At 46.5% G+C, this 21,076-nt stretch overlaps 1 protein-coding gene across 1 annotated transcript in view; it reads left to right on the top strand.

Moving 5' to 3' along the window:
• The window catches only part of MYO16 (myosin XVI), a gene marked incomplete at both ends in the record, with an annotated part of 347,769 nt that overhangs the window by 141,847 nt on the left and 184,846 nt on the right, over positions 1 to 21,076 (top strand). The window contains one exon of the mRNA XM_080928526.1: positions 3,766 to 3,913. Coding sequence (XP_080784652.1) covers positions 3,766 to 3,913 — 148 coding nt within the window. The remainder of the gene's footprint in view (positions 1 to 3,765; positions 3,914 to 21,076) is intronic.

Below are 21,076 nucleotides of genomic sequence, written 5' to 3'. Positions count from 1 at the left end.
TGCCTGCGAGAGAGCACAGTGCCATCAACAGTCACTTTATTGTGATGACCTTTTACCTAGCTCCCTGAGCTGTTTAGTCTCAGGTGCTCGGTCACACCAGCAGTGCCGAGTGTGGATCCATCTCACAGGTGCTCGGTCACACCAGCACTGCTGAGTGACACTGGATGGCTCCTCACACGAGCTTTGTGTTCCCTTTGCCCTATTATGTCTCACAGGAAGTGCACCACTGTAGATCAAAGAGTTTGTGGCTGGGTTGGTGTCACATTTCTCTTTGCATGTGTACCTTCCTGTCCCAAAGATGCTGAAAAGTGGGGGTGAAGGCTCTGTGTGCCCAACCTCTCCACATTCAGTGAGTTATGTGGGTTTCATTTCCAGCTGTGACCCCTTTTCCTTCCTTGCCCTCAGGTGGAGAGAAAACCATCCTCTGGCAACAAACTGGGTGGATTGGGATTCCCTTTGTGAAGGAGGCCTTGCACAGGCTACATCTTACACCCAGCATGTCTATTAAGAATCACAGAATGCTATTATAAAGTTTTGAAGGGGAAGATATGAGCATATATATGAGACCGTAAAGCCCCTCCTCCCACAGTGACATGCTTCCTCTAACAAGGCCACACCTCCTCAAATAAGGCCACCTAATAGGGCTACTTGCCGTGGGCCAAGCATATTCAAAAGAGTCAATGGATGTGCAAAAGGAGCACAGGGTTTCCCAAGTGTGCCCCGGGTAGCATAGAGCAGCTTCCAGACTGATGGCTACGGTCTCTTTAGGTAGAAAAGCCAAGTGTCCAGGAACCAGACTCCTAGCTCCATGCCGGACCTTGTCAGCTCTGCTTCTGTCCAGGGTATCGAACCAGGTTCCCTTTGTCCTTTCATGGGGCCTCAGAGAAAGCCTTGGATTGGCCTGGCTCTCAACAGAATGTCATTGATAAAAAAGCTGGTGGAAATACTACGGGAATAAGTACCTTGTCCCTGAAAACACAGAGACGTCCTCTCTCACAGAAACACATTGGCATGAGGCACAAGTTCCTTCAGAACGGAAGCTCCCCATGAAGCCTATAGGGAAGGATAATGGACGGCAAGAATCTGTAAGGTTATGATTTACTACATCCTGTATGGCTACAGCACAGATTCAGACAACACTAGCCAGGTCAAAAGCCAGTGTGTGCACAATTCCCAGGTCCGAGCTCCCTGGAATTGGCTAGGAGCCAGGTGGACGGAGTAACCGGAGCCTGCCCAAGGACGTTCATCATGGTGTCCATCCCAGAGTCCCAGCCTGAAGTGGGGAAGCACTTGCCTCCCAGCCTTTTCTGTGTACCGACAAACCCCAGATCTAATTCAGTTAAAGCCACAGCCCACCCACAGTGGGAAATGCCTCCAGTCTACCATGGCTGTGTGACATACTTGGGTAACGTAAAAATTATGAATTGTTTTTTCTTTTTTAAGTGAGAGTGTGAGGGGCCACTCTCTAAACCCTTATGTCCTGACTTCTACGTGAATGAGAGAGGCGATCAGAGACAAAGCTTCGAGGTCTCATATATGTGCTCCAATCTGCCCTGTCAGCCTTTGGATGAGGATGTAGAACTCTCAGCTCCTTCTCCAGCACCCTGTCTGCCTGGATGCTGCCATGCTTCCCACCGTGATGAGAATGGGCTGAAAGAAACTCTCTAAGTCTGTTGTCCTTATAGGAACTGCCTTGGTCATGGTGTCTGTTCACAACAGTAAAACCCTGACTAAGTCAGGTACAAACAAACAGCATGGGCTCACGGAGAAATATATTTTTATGTCCATGTCTGGAGACAGCTGTGAAGGGTGACACCTGCGTTTATGGTCAGGACTGTTTCCAATATAAAAACTGTTTCAAAACACACGTTAGGGTCAGGCTGGCAGTCGAGGGGAGCTCTTTCAAGAGGGCCTGGCTGTGTTAGATGCTGGAACCTCTCAAACCCAGAGCTGCATTGCCTCTCTGACCTCATTGCTGCCCCTCAGATGCCAAAGAATCTTCTCTTGCTTGGGCTCTGCTCCGCCTGTATTTGAGTTTGCCTGTAGATGCTCTTTCAAAAATGCTATTTTCCTTCCATCTTGCTCATCAGAACCCGTTAATCCCAGGCAATTTAATTCACTGCTGGAGATGTGCTAACTAGCATGATTAATAATTACCCTGCTTAGGAATTTAGATGAGGGTTTTCCAGTCACTTGTGAAGCTGGAATCTTTGCTGGGAGAAGTGTGTGTGTGTTAGCCAAAGCCAGGGGCACCAGGGCCTCTCAGCCCTCACTTCTTACCCGACACAGAAAACCACAGGCAGGGCCAGTGTGGTGACCTGTGGCACACCTGCACAGAGTCAAGTGCGCACTCTCACACTTAAGATCTAGCAGAAAAATCACCAAACTTTTTTGTTTAAAAATAAAAACGAATGAAAACTAGAAGATTTCAACTTCAGATTTCTCTCTGGACAGAGCACCAAGAAGATATGCACCAGAGACACACACACACACATGACACACATACATGCAACACACACAATGCACTTGACACACAAATGTGCACACATGCATATGTGACACACATGTGCACACATACATGCTCATGCACACATACATGTGATGCACACACTTAATACATACATGCACACATACTCTCATTTGACACACATATGTACACATACTCTCACTTGACATATACATGCACACACACTCTCACTTGACACACACATGCATTTAACACACATGCACACACACACTCTCACTTGACACACATATGCACACATGTCCACACACATGCATACACACACTGCAGACCGAGGACGTGATGACTATTCTTGATTGTCTACTGTTCTTTAGTTAATCTGAAATGAATTAAAATGCAAGTGGCTGTATACACCTGTGGACGATTTTCCTTAGTAAAATCAGTTGGAGTGAGAAGATACACTGTAATCTGGATCTTCTGAGGTGGAAAGATCCACCTTTAATCTGGGCCACACTCTTGCTGCAGCCTGTGTAAGGGACACAGAAGAAGGAAGCTTGTGTTCTGCCTCCTCGCTCTTGCTGGCAAATCCGTTTCCTTCATTATCATTAGAGCTACTTCTTTGGGATTCTGGTGTATCAGGAAGACCAGTGAAGATATCCAGCCTTGTGAACTGAACAACTACTGTATTCTTGCTTAGACCTTCCACTGGTAGACATTTTTGGACCAGCTGGACCACAGACTATAAGCCATTTTAATAAATATATGTATGAATATTTTATATAATAAACATGAGTGTGTGTGTGAGTGTGTGTGAGAGTGTGTGAGTATGTGTGTGAGTGTGTGTGTGTGTTCATTCTCAGTTCTGTTTCTCTAGAGAGCCCTGACTAACACAGGGGAACCCTGTATTATGATAGAATAAAGGTGGATCTTCCACACAGTGACAAGTTTCTCTAAAGGGACAGGACTGCAGGATGAAGTGTGAGCTCTTATATAAAGCATGAACTTCCCTGTCGAGCACAGACCAGGGCTGACCCTTCAGACTTAACCAAGTGTCACATAAGCTGTTCGCAGGGACCGCATAGGCCGTGGCAGCCGGGTCGGGGCTCTGAACTCCTGATGCCTTGGGCTGAGCATCTCTGAGGGGCCTAAGCTGATGTAGGAAATGAAGTCTCTCCTATGTTTCTGAGTGTCTGCTGGAAGAAGAGCTTTGTTGTCATGGTTTATAATTAATTAGCATGTAAATTTATGGAAATTGAATTAACAATGCCATTTAACAGAATCCCATCTCTTTTCCTAACCAGCCAGAATTTCCACTTACATGCTGGAGAAGTCCAGGCTTGTGTCTCAGCCTCCTGGCCAGGGTAGCTTTCTAATATTCTCCTGGTTGATGGACGGATTATCTTCGGAAGAAAAATGTGGACTTCACCTTAGTAACTTCTGTGCACACCGGTGAGTGATCAAAGACTCCTAACAGTTTTCTGGACACTGCCACCATGTTCTCAGTTTCAGATTGTCATATTTTCCAGAGGTGAAATGGTGGCCAAGGGAAGATTGTTGGCTACCCTCGGGGCTGAGCTGTCTGGGAAGCAGGGTTCTAATGATGTGCTGAACTTACTGAGTCTGACAGAGAGACAAAAACTTAGCATTCTGTGAACATGCCAGTGCCTTTGACTGTTTTGGGCACACTGTCTGGTCTAACATGTCAGGCCATGGCGCGGGTAGTCAGCATTTACTAGTAGTCACTGAGACTACACAAGGAAGACAGGAATCCGCCTCTAAATCAAGGGTGGTTGCTCTTCATGGAAGGCCAAAGCTTTGGGGAAATTCAGCCATTGGTGCGACGTGAGGTCACAAAAATGGTCACCTGAAGAGCACTGGTTTCATATACTCCCTCCTCCCAGAACCCCACAGAGCACTGGGCCAGTTGGTGTTTGGATGAGAATTAGAAGTTACAAGGAGCAAATGCTGCCCAGAGCAGAGGCTGCTGGGACACTGAAACTCCAGCTCATCTCTACTCTGCTTTGTTGAACTGTCTGGCTTAGTCTGTGTGTTCCTATGGGAAGCCTGTGACAAATGAGTGTGTACTCACCAGAGTGATTTTGTGATAAATAGATCAGGGAGCCAGGTGGTAGCCAGTGACTGTCGTAGATGACAGGGGTACCTCAGATGGCTCCTGATGTACAGAGTCCATGCAGGCACTTGAGGGTAGTGTCCTGCACAGCTGAGAGATGCCCCAGGGCTTAGATGGAAAGTGTGGTGTTGAGATACAGCAAGGGAGCCATTATGGGTGAGCAAAGTGCAGGGTGCAGTGGTGACTTCATAAACAGGACACAGCAGACTCTTGTCTCTCTTGGGAGAGTGACTGCAGTGTTCTAAGTCACTATAAAGCCATGCGCCTGGGGTGTCTCTGTGAGGAGCCCCAGCAGGATGCTTAAGAGCCACAAAGACTTTGTGCTGGAACACAGCAAGAGTCCTATTAACATACATTATGAATAGCTAGTGGGTGCTACTCACATGAAGACAGGGGCTCCTGTGCTACAGGATGTTCCTGCTTACCTCATATTCTGCCCAAACTCCCTGATCTCTGTCTTAGACAGAACAAATTAACACAATCCCCCTCCCCCACCCCACCCCTCTCTCTCCCTCTCTCTCTCTCTCTCTCTCTCTCTCTCTCTCTCACACACACACACACACAGATGTTGATGAAGTATGTTACATCTTAGAATAATTATGACAAACCACCACCACCTGCAGTGAACGCTGTTCCTCTCTCACACACACAACATCTCCTTATCTACGTGAAGCAGGAAGATGAGTGTGCGGAACCTTTGCACTCAGCCTGACTTCTGTGACCATTATTCTAAAAGACGAACAGTGTCTCTGCTGTGGCCTTAGAATCCATACAGCAGACGCATCTTTAACTTCAGCTATGCCCGTGTTGTGACGTATTCTAAGCCTCACACAAATCCGAATAAACCCTGCCTCCGAATTAAAGACCAGCTACACACGGACCTCTGCTTACAGTTCTAGAGGACATGGGAAGGCTCACTAGGACACAGCTCCTCTGCCTGACCAGAGAGCTTGCTTGGGCAGGATAGGCACCCATCCCTCCAGTTCATGGAAACAGCCCTTTGCCCAAGCTCCCCCATATAACCATGTAAAGCTGTGACTAGCCAGAATACATGCACTGCAAATCCCACAAGAGGGCGCTCTCCCCACACCTCAGAGGGCCACAAACCAGAACAGCCAACCAACAGCAAACCAAACTCATTCTTCTTGTTCACACTTTTCTTCTGTGTATTTCTTTCCCTTGCCCCATATTCCTTATGTAAGCAATATTTCTCTTTTTTTGTGTGTGCATACTACATTGCATGTGGGAGATAAATATGATTTATAGTCCTGCAAATCCAGATTTACTGAAAGCAGCCTACGTAGTCAAGGCTGGTCTTCAAACCACTCAAAATGATCTCTGTGGGTTTAGCCTTGGAGAACTTAAGCTTTTAAATCTGAAGAAGAGACCCGTAATCCCCCTCCTGGCTGACTGCCGGACGATTTCTTTGGCAAAGGTCAGGATTTGAACTGTGCTGGGAAAGTCATTTGACAGAAAGCAGGTGACCTGCTCCTCACCTGCTCTGAGAGAGCAGGAGCTGAGTCACCGTGAACTTGTGATGGCTGCAAACACTGTCAAGGAGAGCTGAGCAATTAACTCCCAGGGAAGCGTGTACTCTGCTAAGTGGTTATCGGCAGGGCTGGGGTGAATCTGAAGGCATGTCACAGAGGTTTTTTTTTCCCCAAGGTAAAGGAAAATTTCAGTGTCATTTAAAGGTGACTCTCTGTGACTGTGACATACAAGCATTTGTTCAGGCACATGTTTTTTAGGCAAGGAAAAACCCTGATGGCTTATGAGACCTGTGGGTGAAAACCTGTGTTTATGACTTAGGACTTACCCAGCGGTGAGAACCCAGACCTGGCTCAAACTTGCTCACCCTGTGCTCTAAGCTGAAATGAGACCCCGGCAGTCTGAGCCACTGGACATCTGTCTAGGAAGACTTATGCGGGAAATCTTACTACAGTTCACACTTTACTGAGTGAAGGATCAGTCATGGAAAGAGAAAGTCATTCTTGGGTCAGAACACAGCTCAACATTAATCCGGGGTTTGGCAGGCATTCTCTGTGTATTCGGAGCACATGGGGATCTGTTCTTAAGGACTTACTCATTATCCCAAACCCACGGCGTTCTGAGAACCAGACAATTACTTAAGACTTGGGTGGTGGTGAAAACCCAGACTGGCCGGCTCATGGATGCTCCAAGCCGAGATGAGACCCCGGCAGCTTGAGCCGCTGGGCATCTGTGGAGGATTCAAGCAATTTTACTCAGAACTACATTGTTTGTGATTAGAAGATGTTGCCCCAAGTCTACCAGGGATGAAAACAGGACTCTAACTTTTAAAATGGTGGATTTCAGAACGAGCTCTGCTTTAACTACAAAGCAGGGGCTGAACACAGTGTGCAGGTCTGAACTGGGTCGGGACAGGCTTTCTCAGTGATCCACCAGGGCCACCTCCAGGACCCCAGCAGAGCACTGGCTGGTGGAGCTCGAAGAACCACTTTTCCTCTGCTCCCTTCTGTCCCCACCTCTCAATCTCTGGCATCTCCCCCCAACCCTACTTACTTCTTAGAAGTAATAGATTTATTTCATTGTCTGCAAATTATGGGATATGAGGTGAACATAGGTAGAAACTATGGAATGGACTTTCAGTTTGCTCTGCTGGTCCCTGTGACTGAACAGGTGGATGGAGTTTTAGCTTGGGGCAATGGAGAAAGGCAAGGTCATGGTGACTGCATGGTCCCACTGAGATTGCACAGGATCATGTTCACAGTTTGTGTGTATGTGTATGTTTTTAATGTGTGGATGTATTGTGTGGGACCATATATATATATATATATATATATATATATATATATATATATATATGTTGTATATGACTATATGTGCTTGTGCGTTTATGTGTAAGTAAATGTATGTATGCAGGTGTTTTCATGTGTGTATGTGCCTATGTGTATGTATGTGTGTATGTGTACATGTATACATGTATGTATGTGTGCTTCTGTGTTTCTGTGGTGTGTGTGCATATGTGTGTAAATGTGCATGTATGCGTGTGTGCTTCTGTGTTTGTGTAGTGTGTGTTCTTTCAGATCTTGTTATATGGCTCTAGTAAAGTGTCATACCAGTGACTAGTTCCATCTGTCCAGTCAATGTGGCGGCCACTCGATACATTTTTGGTAATGGCTGCTGTTTTCTTTCTCTCCAGACCTTTTCAAGTGGGATACTTTGCCACTGCACTGGGCACCCACACTGCCCTGTGTGAGACCTCCATTTTGAGTATGAAGTGGAGTAAACCCTACCCCTTTGTGTATTGGTCTGAGCTCCTTTGAGCCCTGCTGGGCACCGTTCGTACCACAGCCCCTTCTGTATGTAGAGTTTAACACATGGAAACCTCTCTTGAAGACTCCATGTGCTCTCGGGACTCCCGAGTCTTCATGTCAGACAGGGTCTAATGGATCACAAAGTGAGACTCGAGGATGGCTCTCATGTGTCCCCGTGATGGAGCTACTGAGATACTGAGAGGCAGCACCTTCTCACCTCAGCTGTTCGGTGTGGCTTTGTAGGCATGAGGGGGCTCTGAGGAGTGTGACTCATTCTTGTTCTGCATTGGAAGACCGAACAAGTTGGGTTCTAAAGTCACAAAAGGATAGCGGCAACTAATAAAGCCACAGGGTGGATGCCCTCGCCAGCAAGGAGCAAAGGCAGGCAGGCAGCGATACTTCGTCCTCCTAACTGGGAGGGGCTGCCTACTCTGGGGGAGAGCCCTGACGCCTCAAAAACTGTTCCAAAAGCATGCCTCTTAGTTAACTCCAAATCTAAAGGAAGTGACAGTCAGGATCACAGTCTTTGTAGCCTAAGGGACACAGTGTCATGGGCCACAGTTGAAGACGCTGTCCTTTGGACAAACACATTGCCAAAGCTCATCTGCTGACAGAGTTGTCAGCTAAACCCAGGTGTTGTAGCAACAGAGTCAGAGATTCCACCGCTGCTGGACCCTAAAGAACAAAGACTTCAGAGTGAGGGGCTGCCTGTCACCCATGAACATCCAACAGTAAACACAGCTCATGCCTATTCATGAATATGCAACAGTAATCGTGGCTCATGAATATTCATGAATATGCAACAGTAAATGTGGCTCATGAATATTCATGAATATGCAACAGTAAGCACAGTTCATGAATGTTCATTCAGTGGCACATACCTGTTTTGCCCTCCTCAAAGCTGCATGGTCAGTCACCAGTGCGGTTGAAATGAGAGCGGGTCTCCCAGGGAGAGTGATCAGAAATACTTCTCTCCTCTGCCAGGGAGGACAGACTACTCAGTGCGTGTGAGTGTGAGTGAGGATCTCTGGCCTTCCACTCAGTGCCAAGTGTGCCCCGCCCCCACTACCCATTGCTCTGCCCCCCATCCTACAGAGACCAATGGAGATCGTGCCTTCATGAAAAGGTTACAAAAGAACAGTTAGGTTTTTCAGGTCCACAGAAGCTTTGGATTCCAGAATTGTCCCTCCACTCTTCTGTGTGGCTGAGCCTCTGTGGCCGAGTCAAGTGTCAGGACTTTGAATGGCCCAGTCTAGTTGGTGAACAGCATATCTGAGTTCCCGAAGTCCAGTATCTTTTTCTCGTATTGATTAAGTTATTTATGTCCTTTACATCTCAATCACACCTTCCCCTCCCTCCTCTCTTCCCAGTCCCTCTGACTGCACTTGGTCACCCACCCCTCTGCCCCTTCCTCTCAGTAAAATGGAGGCTTCCCATGGATACCAGCCAGCCTTGGCATATCAAGTTGCAGCAAGATTGGGTGCATTTTCTTCTGCTAGGCAAGGCAGCCCAGTTAGGGGAGTCCAGAGGCAGGTGATATAGTCAGAGACAGCCCTGTTCCCACTGTCTTTTGATGGTGGATCACCCTGGATGTGGAAATGCACTGGCCCCTCTGGGTCCCACCAGGCCTGCTGCTGGCCCTTCTTCCATGCTCACCGGGCCCTGTGAGTACCAACAACAGAAGTTAAAACTCCTGTAAGAACATCTGCTCACACACCCTAGGGCTGGACATCATCTGAGGGGTGATAAAGAAAATGTTTAGTTGGACTCACTCAGTTACAATGAAGAAGAGTTTGTCAGCAGGACTGAAGGGGTGGGGTGGAGCTTGAGATACCCACTCTGTGTGCTTTAGAGGACTCCCTGGGGCTCACATCAAACATTTATGGGCTATACACTTGGTTTCTACAGAGTCCTGGGATCAGGTCATGTGTTTACAGATGTGCACGTAAAGCTAAACTCACATACTTAAAAATCACATAGCCTGGGAGTGAAATTCAAAAACAAACAAACAACAAAACCAACCAAACCTTGATGCTCAGCATGGAGTTGACCTAAGGCTCAGCACACTTCCGTCCCAGCTGTATACAGCCAGGTATGGAACAAACTTCTGTCCCCCGTCTCCCAGTTCAGTGCCTCAGTGACACAGGGCCAAAAAGTAGGGTGGACAACATGCACTGGACCTTCAAGGGATCAAGCCAGACAAAACCCCAGCATAGAGAAGGGGCGGATCATGAAGCCCCACCCCTTTCTGGGGAGCTATTGGCAACTGATAGCTGCTGAGGGAAGGGAGGTCAGTTTTGTTCAGGGATGCAACCATGGGAAGTCCCACGCCCGTGCACACACAAGTGCCACTCTTAGGTGGCTGTGGTAAATCACCACCACTGAAGCATCTTACGGTTTATCTGGGCTTCAGGTTCCAGAGGGGTAAGAGTTCACCACCTGGTGTGCCGGCACAAAAGCATGGCAGTAGGCAGGCAGCCAAGGGTTCATATCTTAAACCACAAACAAGAGAGAGAGGGAGAAAAGGAGGGAGGGAGGGAAACAGACAGACAGATACACAAAGTCAGAGATAGACAGAGACACAGAGAGACAGAGAGAGGGAGGGAGAGAGAGGTGGGAGGGGGGGGGAGAGACAGACAGACACACCACCAGGGACCAAGTATTTACAGTCCTAAGACTATGGTGACATCTCATTTAACACATCACAGTAAGCACAGTGGGCTTTAAATAAATCAGAGCCTATGACATTGGGAGGGAAAATGGGGTGGGGTGGGGGTTAGGGTAGAAATTGTTAGGAAAGAGTGAGGGATGTTTTTCACAAACACATGAAGATGGTCAGGTTCCCCATCCCTCAGCTGCTGACTCCTGGCAGCTTCTGCTGGGCATGGGTTTTATTCATATCAACACTTTGCTAAGTTAAGGAGGTAAATCCACTCAGCCCTAGCTGTGTGTGCCCCATCCAGCCACAATGGGACGGGGGACCACTCACAGATGGTCCTGTGACAATGAAGGTGAGGGCTGACACTATGTCTGTCAACCTCAGGGTTCTGCTGGGAATGGCCAACTAAGAATTTGGTGACCAGGACGCGGTGGAGACATTGAAAGTGTGAAGTGCAGACCCCAGGGGCAGCAGAGTCGTCTGTGCTCACAGAGACCGCAGCGGTTGTCACTGCAGCTGCTAGAGAGGGAACTCTGCGGAGGTGTTCATGGAGGCAGACAGCCCAAGGCTCTGGGGTCTCCTAGCCCACAGGGAGGCTGGCCAGTGAGAAGACTAAACCCACGCTCCCTGCAGGCTTGCCACCCCCTCTGCAAGCCTTCTCTCATCTCTCCAGATAAGCCAGGTTTCTCAGCCTAGGCGCTGGGCCTTTTCTATAGGCTTTCCCTCCTGGCAGGCAGTTGCAGAGACCTTGAATCCAGGTAGAGCATTCTGCCGCCTCTTTCTCTCTCCGGCGAGATTGCACCTCGCTGCGGCTTCTGTTACCTTCATCAGTGTGAGTGTGCGTGTGCTTGTGTGTGTGTGTCTGTGTGTGAACACACACACAAATTTGTATTTTACTCTCTGCAAGGTCTTCTGCAGCCAGCAGGTTGCTGTGGGCTTTGGAGGCGTGCACACTGCCACACAGGTGTCCCATCTCATTTGTCCAATGTCTCCGTGGTTGCGAGGGTGGTGGTGGTGGTTGTTGTTGAGCTTTCTGGGCCCTGTGAAAGCTCACAGACTCTCACGGCTGGAACAAACCTCCGCATCCCCTGACATCAGTCTGGAATATATTTTACTGCAATCAGTAATCCCTGTGTTGTTAAAAACAAGGAATTCGCTCAGATAGGATCGGTGTTGGCTCCATCCTGACTAGAGAGATAACAATACTCGAGATGTGCAGAGGGGCCTAGGGAGCCATGGTGGGTTTTATGCAAAAATAAATAAGCTATCTCATCACAATGCATATTTCCTTTCCATTTCAATAAATGATAAAGTGAGATGCATACCAAGGAGTCATTTGACAGTAATGTTCTTTATCATTTATTACACAATGCTTGAGTTGGATACTTGTTTTTTACACTTACAAAGATACCAAGAGTAGCATCGAAAGTTCGCAGGGCCACAGAGAAGAGTAGCTGGCATCTCGGCTCCCGTGGGGCCTCTTCCTGGGAGGGATCTTTCCATCCTGAAGGATAAAGCCTGCACTGGGCCATGGGCTGCAGAGCAGCTGCTCCGGGGGTAGCCTTCTCATCTCTGTATGCTGAGCAGCTTGGCATCGCCCTGTCTGGTAACCTGCAACCTTGGGATTTGGTTTTCAAGTAGCCAGATAGGGAAACTAATAAAGCACACAGCTTCAGGCACCTTTCTTTATCTGTAAGTACCCACCAGCATCTTCAGGCATCTTTATCTGTAAGTGCCCACCAGCATCTCTCCTCTCACCTTCAAGGTTGTCCCTGGCTCACAGCAGCTCTCCCCCAACACCTCTCTCCCTCTCCCATCCCTCTGCCTTTCCCTATCCCCCTCCCCCTTTCCCTCTCCCCCTCCCTCCTCCTTTTCCTCTCCCCCTCTGCCTCCCCTCCTTCTTTTCATCTCCCCCTCTCTCCCCCACCCTTCCCCCTCTCTCCCTGAGTAGAGCTGTGTGTCTACCCCTCTCTGTGATCGTCCAGGATCTGTCACAGCTGTCTCTCCATCTTCTGAACACACAGACTCGTTGCACACTCACTGTTCAAGGCATTCGCTGTGGCCATATGTGGGCTGCATGACCCCTCCCATCATCCCCCATTATAAGAGTCAGAACCCAGTCCCAGCTCTGGATGCTGAAGCTCTTCTATCATTAAGAGGAATGGAACAAACACCATTCCACGTGCATGTGTCCTGTTTAACTTACCACAGGGTCGTGACATTTTAAAAGCTGAAGCTGTTTGAGGTGGCTGGTCAGCATCTCCTCGAGTGAACTCCATTTAGCCAGATCTGAAAGATAAGGGGTCTTTCCTTGGACTTCTCTCTGCCTCTTTTCTCCCTCTCCCTCATTACCAGCATCTTCAAGGAGATGTCACATTTCTCATTCTGTTTTCTTTGATGTTTTCACCTCTGTGTCACCTGCACTCCCCTCTAGGTAATTTCCATGGTACCGTGTCTCAACCCTTCCTGTGTACATGCTTAACTCGTGCTCTGAATATTCATTTCCGTGACTTATCTTCTACTTCTGAGAGTTTTGTTTGGCTCTTTTTAAAATCTGTTTTTTCCCCTCAAATATTTGTTTTGTTCCTTTTCTCATATCCCAACCCATTATTTCTACAGGAGTCTTGAACAAGCTTCTTTTGTGATCTGCGGCCTGTCGTTTTATGTAAAGTTCTGAGTGCTTTTTGTGGTTGCTTGGTAACTCTCCTGCTAGTTGCCCAGAGAGGTTCTGTAACCTGTAACTTAGGGTGTGGTATGGTGTGGTTGGTCTTCACTAGTAACTTGCCACAATTTAGAATCCTCTGGAAAGAAAGCCTCCCTGGGAAATTAGATTAGGTTGCTCTGCAGGCACTGTGAGGCATGGTCATGATTGTGTTAACTGATGTTGGAAGACCCAGATCACTCTGGGCAGCGCCATTCCCTAGGCAGGGGATCACAGACTGTATAAGTGTAGAGTGTGAGCTGTGCACTAACACACGTGTGTGCATTTGTTTCTCTCTGCTCAAGACTGTGTTTGATGCAACTGTTTCAAGTTCCTGCCTTTATTTGCCCTCAATGATGGATGGCAACATGGAATTGGGAGCTGACACTTTCTCCCCTAAGTTGCTTTAGGTCAGGACATACTTAGCACAGCAACAGAGCCAGGACACACAGTGTTTCTAAGGCTTTGGCTGGGGACCTGCACGGCTTGTGACAAGGGTGATCTGTCCAGAGAAGTTTTCCATCCGTTGGTCGGTCCTCCAGATGGTTTTATGTTAACCCCCATCTTAGACTCCTTAGCATGCCACTGAAGTTTGAACACCTAGACACAGGAGAGGGCCAGTTGTCATCTTGACTCCTGTGGGAAAGATGTTGACCTGGCCATCAGTATCTACCTCGGAGGAGGTGGGTACTACCTCTGCTGTCTACCTGGGTGCCACAGTAGATGTTTTACATAGCACTGAGGTCCAGCACCTTGGTTGGTAATAAGGGTAGCGATAACTCGTTCCCCACACAGCCATTAGAAACAGAGTCTCTGGATAAAAGAAGTGAAATAATAAGATCTCATCCACACTAAGGAACCGGTGCGGCCTCCTGGGCAGCTCAGTGGTCCCCTCCCCCACAGATGCCTGTCGCCTTTCCAAAGGCTATGGTTTCTGGTCCACGGTGTCTCAGGGTTAGACTAACAAGACATTCTGGGGTAATGCTCTTCCTAGTTAAAGAAATGAAGATGTTATTTTCTTAATTATATATTCTAAGTGGGTTTGTTGGATTGTTTTAACTGCTGTGTGCTGCCTATTAAGTCTGAGGGAATATCTGTGAGTCTGTAGGTATGCTTGATTACTATTGACTAGCAGAAAGCTGTGCCTCAAGTGTCCTGTATTAGCCCAAGAAACAGACCTCACTGAACTTCACCCCAGCAGCATATTTGCCAAATTCTAACATATCTCTTTGCACCTATGAGACATCACTGGAAATGGCTCATAAATAGATCTACTTGGCATGTTCATGAGAAATAACATGCTTACAATGTCTACAGAAGGGCCCTGGGTGGCACCACCCACGGTTCCATCACCTGCCCCAGGCAACCCATCCCATGTGTGATTTGCATAGCATCTGTGTGTCACACCCAGGACAGACTGCTTTGTCCCCAGCTCGCTGTGGTGGCTCAGCTGTTCAAACACCCTGTGGTAAACAGAGCAGCATGCCCCATGCCTGTCTATTTCTCTCCATCTTACTCTCAGCCCCTTGAAGTGTTGTCCTCGTTGCCTCTTGTCAACTCAGTCAAAGAATGCTCCTGTTTTGCCTGTGCAGTCTAGCCATGAAACCACTGCCTGCGTTATGAGCTAGAACTCAGTCAATTAGCAATAGAGTGTGATCACCACAAGGGCAGAGAAGGCATTGGGTGACTGCGATGTGAGAGAGCTGTTGAAGGGAAAAGGGAACTAGGAAGCTCCAGTGCTAATTAATTACAGATGATCACACAGGAATAAGAATCAGATTAAGAAACGAAACCTCTGAGCTGAGACAACGGGGCTGCAGCGAGCTTCTGACTTCTGCTTCCGCAACCCCTGGACATCGCCCTCATTTCTGAAATAAGAGATATGTCTGCTTGTCTCCCTCGAGATGAATGCGACAAACAGCATTCGAGGTGCTGGGTGACCGAGGAATGGGCTGACAGGGCTCTAGTCTCATAGAATAGTTTTCAGTTGAGCCCTGTTTCTCAGGATGTGTTCAGAAATCTTAGCTCATGTCTCAGAGAATGTTTCAGAGACTAAAACAGTTTTCTAAACACTCTTCCCAAGAGGGCGGGCCTGACTTTAGGGTATTCTACTCAACTTAAGCTCCCCCCACATCAAGTTCTGTTATTTGACTGCACAAGGCTCAGTGTGTATGCCTCGTAGGGAGAAGGGAACCGAGAAGGCCTGCCCTGGGAGAATGGTGAGGGAGTCTACAGGATCTGAATCCTTTGAGTAAAAGGAAGTTTGACGGCAGAGATTGTGCTCACTGGTGGGAGAGAGGTTGGGGTGGACTCGAGGTGACGATCATCCTTCTCTCTGGCTCTTGATTCTGCCCCTGCCCCTTTGAGGAACATGTCCTCTGGGTGTGGCCAAACACCATGAAAAGACACAGCCAGAACCCGGAAGTAGACACACCCCTCAGCTGTTCCTCTGCGGTGTCTTCTCTAGGCATGGATTCAGTTGAGAGACGCATCCTCATGCGGGAGCTATGTAGCTATGAGGTTCAAATTATCTTGAAATTTACATGCCATATGGTGTTACTTTGGTTTCAGCAAATATATCCTCTTTAATTCAAAGCAAACTGATTTTATTTTGCTCAATTGGCTGAATTTTATTAAACACGTAAAAGTCGATTTGGGTTCGCATTCATACAATAAGCTAGTTTTGTGGATTCCTTGGCACAAATATCACCCATTGTGAATTTGTAGTAAAAGCCTGCACAGAGCCCACAGGACCCCAGGTCTGTCTTTCGGCCTGCTCAGCAGGTGCGCCACTGGACGCTTCTGACTGGAGATGCATTTTTCAATTCTTATTGTTTCAAGTGGTAGCACTATTATCTGGCTGTTTTTACTCTGGCTTGTTTAATACAACTATGACAAAGAATGCATTTGCTCAAAGCCCTTGCATGACTCTTAGTTTCCTTCCTGTAGACAGCCCACCCTCCCCGCAGTGCTGAAGAACCCTTGGGCTTGCAAAGCCTTTAGAAAATGTGACAGGTGAGAGAATGCATTTGCAGACCCGAGTGTCTAACGTGTCCCGACTAGAATGCACTTAGCTTTTGCTTAAGCTGGTATCATCTGAACAGGTCCCAGCATATCAGAGTCTAAATAAACCAAGAAACACTGTAAATATTGGTGTGCCCTCTCAGACTTTAGTAAGCACTGCTGTCTAATACACAATACATCTCCACAGTACTTAACTATGCATCCATACCTGCCTCAGGTCTCCCGTCTTGGCTGTAACTATGCTCCCATACCCGCCTCAGGTCTCCCATCTTGGCTGTAACTGTGCACCCATACCCGCCTCAGGTCTCCCGTCTTGGCTGTAACTGTGTACCCATACCCACCTCAGGTCCCCCGTCTTGGCTGTAACTATGCACCCATACCCGCCTCAGGTCTCCCATCTTGGCTGTAACTGTGCACCCATACCCGCCTCAGGTCTCCCATCTTGGCTGTAACTATGCACCCATACCCGCCTCAGGTCCCCATCTTGGCTCTCCTTCCCTGATGACCTGCTTGCTGTATATGGGCAGTTATGTACCTCAGTCTCCTTTGGGTCCCCAGGAGTCACAACTCTTGGTGCTACAGAAACGATTTCTGTCTCTTAACTGACGCTTTATCAACTTTAACCAGCAGTGTATATCAAAGGCAAGGGTAGTGCCCCTGGTGAACTTTCATTTTCAGCCTTTCTATTCAGATCTTCTACTTCCCTGAGAACTGTAGCCTACGATGAGCCTTACCTGTATTCTAGAAAGATCGCCTTCTTTTTGTTTTAAAGCCTCCATGTTATTCAGCCTAGCTCATGGTTCACTGGCATAAGAAGCTTGACTTGAACATTCAGCATCTCTACATTGGATGAATAATTTGATGAATACTCATATTTGTGTGATCATAAGCCCGTTCACAGCATGGTTGGGGGAGGCTGTGGGGATGGACGTTCAGGTGCAAAGATGAACAATGTAGTCACAATTTTCATTTATTATTTTGTTAACATTTAAGATTATCAAATAACTTCCTAAAGAAGAGTGGCCTGGTACTTTCATATAATCTGTAATTCCAAATGTACATGGTCATGCTCCTCTCCCCTCCTCTCCCTTCCCCTTCCCCCTCCCCTCCTCCTTCCCCTTCCCCTCTTCTCTCTTCCCTTCTCTCCCCTCTCCACTCTTCTCCTATCCTCCATCCTAAGATAGAAGTCCTTCTCACCTGAAAGCTCACTCTATGTCAGGAGACAGATTATTGGGAGTATTATTTGTTATGGGAGTGTCTTTCATCATTTTATGAAGGCATTTTTGTGAATGTAGGCAGGAACATACTGAGTGGTTCAGAACATCTTAGAATGCAGAAAACAACACAGTATTAGCTTCATCCTGGAGCTCGTAGCCCTCTCAGTGAGTTTTGCTTTAAACTTTTTGGGCACTGGTTTTATTTCAAAAGTGATCATCATAACATGACACGTGAATGCTATTGTAGAGGGAAAGTGTTTGTGCTGAAAATATATTACTCACCAACAATCACACGAGGAAGTCAAGCGGGCATATTTGATTAAAAAAACACCGAGAAAGAAGAGCCAGAAGCATCAACAGAACAGGAAGTCCCAAGCTAAACCCTCCCTCCTTCCTCTCCTCATAGATGGGGTCACAGCAAAGATGTGGGTGTGTTAGGACCATGAAGGGAAGTGTATGAGGGTAAGAGTGTGTATGCTTAAGACACCCATGTCCCAGGGGACGACCCCACACCCTTGCATCCGGGAAAGACTAATCAAACTCAGTGGGTTAATATGAGGGTAGGCACGGAGGCAAGAAGGGAGGGAGAGAATAAAGTCAGGAGGGACGGGTGTGGGGGGCAAAGACAGAGTCGAAGAGAGGATGTAGCTTATGAAATTTTTATTTAAAAGAAAATAAAATGTTTGTCTTAAGTAGTTCTTTTGGTGACTCAGCTCCCCTAAGCATCCTCCATCCACTCTTGCTACAGGCTCCTGGTGCATAGCAGCTTCTGCCAGTAGGGAAGACTTGGTATCCTTTATCTCTGGGTGGATACACCATGTAGTAATATTAGATATTAATTGTATAATGTATAATCATACATAAATATGTAATATGTTTATATTTTATTATATTATGTATATCACATATACATAATATATATCACACATTTATATACTTATATATGACATATAAATATATGTAACAATATTTAAATATAACATACATAATTCTTAATTTATTATATCTAATATAATTATATAATATACAGTTATGTAATAGTGTGTGCGTGTATGTCTTTTATTCGAATAGCTTAGCAGCTATGGTCCAGATAATTGGACAATAGGTAGGTGTTAGCAGAAAGTCCAGGAATCGAGTTGTTGTTCAGTGTACATGGCTGGATGGTTCAGCTGATCTTCCGTGTATGCTGGGGTCCCAGAGAAGGTTCCAGTGCCAGTGAAGGAGCAGATATGGTCACAAGGCAAGGGCGAGTGGGCAAAGAGCAAAAGCTTTCTTCTCCCATGTCCATACATACTATATAATATAAACCTATATAATAAGTATATAGGCTTCCATCAGAAGGGGTAGCCCAGGTTACCAAAGAAGTATGTAGCCTTTAAATTACATTCTCCAGCCCGGTGGGAAAAGTAGCATCTAGAATGTTCTCCTGACCCAGCAGTCTTGAAACATCAGCAAGGGGCTAGCTTTAATATCCCAATGCAGGCACTGAGTGGCTCTGTGCTATTTGTGAATTTAAAAAGGAGATGACAGTATAGACTGTTCCTGATGTAGGAGTATGGTTGTCACTTGTGACACAGAAGATACTGAACCCTGAGTGAGAGGGTAAGAGCTTTGGGGACTGCGACACCATTGATTAGTGAGTTAAGCTGGAGACCAATAGTCTGATCCAGAGGAGTTTACTGAGGGTGCATGGAGCTGCTGTAAGGTGGGCGGGGTGCGATGGGGGCGGAGTCTGTCAAGCTCTGTGGCTACCTACAGGGAAATCCAAGCCTGAACCTACATCATCCCCTTAAAGGTAACAGAACCTGCCAAGGCCACTGTCATGCGGCACACATAACCTGCATCTGGGGTTCTTTAAACGATTTAGAAGCTGTGCTTACCCCCTTCCTATCCGGCTGAGGGGAAAGGGAAATGGTGGCAGGGCTACCCCATGTTGCAGGACCATCTCAGGAAGTCCCTACAGCTTGGGACCTGCTGCTCACTTAACTGTTGTCAGCTGTTGCCATTGTGTTATTACAGTCGGCATGTTGACTGATTCTCCTCCCACACCCCACCCCACCTACTCAGGGAACCCTCATGTATGTGGAAGGCACAATCGCCTCCAGTGAGACAGACCCGGGAGCTTTCTAGTGAGTGTAGCTTCCCAAGGCTCACTCCACATGGAGAGAGTGGGGGGGGGCGGTAGCTGCTCCTTAGAGTCAGTCTCCTTGGAGACACTGGGTTCCGACACTTTCCCAGGCATACTTTTCAATCTCTGTGCCTCTGTGTGTGGTCTCATGATGAGAGATGTCAACGGGAAAATCACTACCTTTAATAAATAAAATATAAACATGTAATTTCTTTATCACCAGCTGCCTCATGATGAGGCACAGTCTGCTGGGAATTCCGAAACACTTTTCCTGGTTATCATTCTGGATACGACAGCAAAGCTCGGGATCCCCCAGTTTTGGATAGAAACATTATATTCATGTCCATTTGGCTGATTATTTTCTTGAGACAGGATCTCATGTAGTCCAGGCTAGCCACTCACTCCTTACTTACCCCAGGCTAGACTTGAAGCCCTGAATGTTCTACCTCAGTTCCAAAGTACTGGGATTCAAAGTGTGCGCTGCCACACCCTGATGTTTGTTGTTTATACTTATTTTTTAGCTGAGTGTTGACCCCACAAGGTAAATATTCCATCACTAAACTGCAGTCCAGGCCTTTTCTTCACTATTTTTTTTATTTTAAGGCAGAGTGTCATTAAGTTGTCCAGAGTCACTTCATATCAACTACATAGTGCAACCCAAAATCTTCCTGTCACTTCCTGTTAGTGCCATAGAATGCAGGAATATAAGGGATTATTTTGGTCTGTGTCAATCATCTATGTGTATAATATCTATTATCTATCTATTATCTATCTATTATCTATCTATAGTCTATCATGTGTCATCTACCTATCATATATTTCTTCTATCTATAGTTCACATACTGCTCTTTTATCATTCGTCTGTCATCCACTTATCATTTGTCTACCATCCATTCATCTATCTATCTATCTATCTATCTATCTATCTATCTATCTATCCATCTATTTATCTATCTATCATCTATCTACCTATCTATGTATCATCTATCATCTATCTATCTATCTATCTATCATCTATCTATTTATCTATTATCTATCTATCTATCATCTATCTATCTATCATCTATCTATCATCTATCATCTATCTATCTATCTATCATCTATCTACCTATCTATCTACCTATCTACCTATCTATCATTTATTTATCTATCATCTATCTACCTATCTACCTATCTATCTATCTACCTATCTACCTATCTATCATCTATTTATCTATCATCTATCTATCATCTATCTATCATCTATCTATCATGTATTTATCTATCATCTATCTATCTATCATCTATCTATCTATCTATCTATCAATCTATCCATTCCTTCATCTATCTATACAAATATCATCTATCTATCACCTATGTATCTAAGTATCTATGTATCTAAGTATCTGTGTGTCTATCTATGTACCTATGTATTTATCAGTCTATCTCCCTACCTACTGTCTCCATCCTCCCATCT

Source organism: Micromys minutus (genome assembly GCF_963924665.1).
Source record: "Micromys minutus genome assembly, chromosome: 14".
In the NCBI taxonomy this organism is placed as follows: Eukaryota; Metazoa; Chordata; class Mammalia; order Rodentia; family Muridae; genus Micromys; species Micromys minutus.
This window is presented reverse-complemented; position numbering and strand designations above follow the sequence as displayed.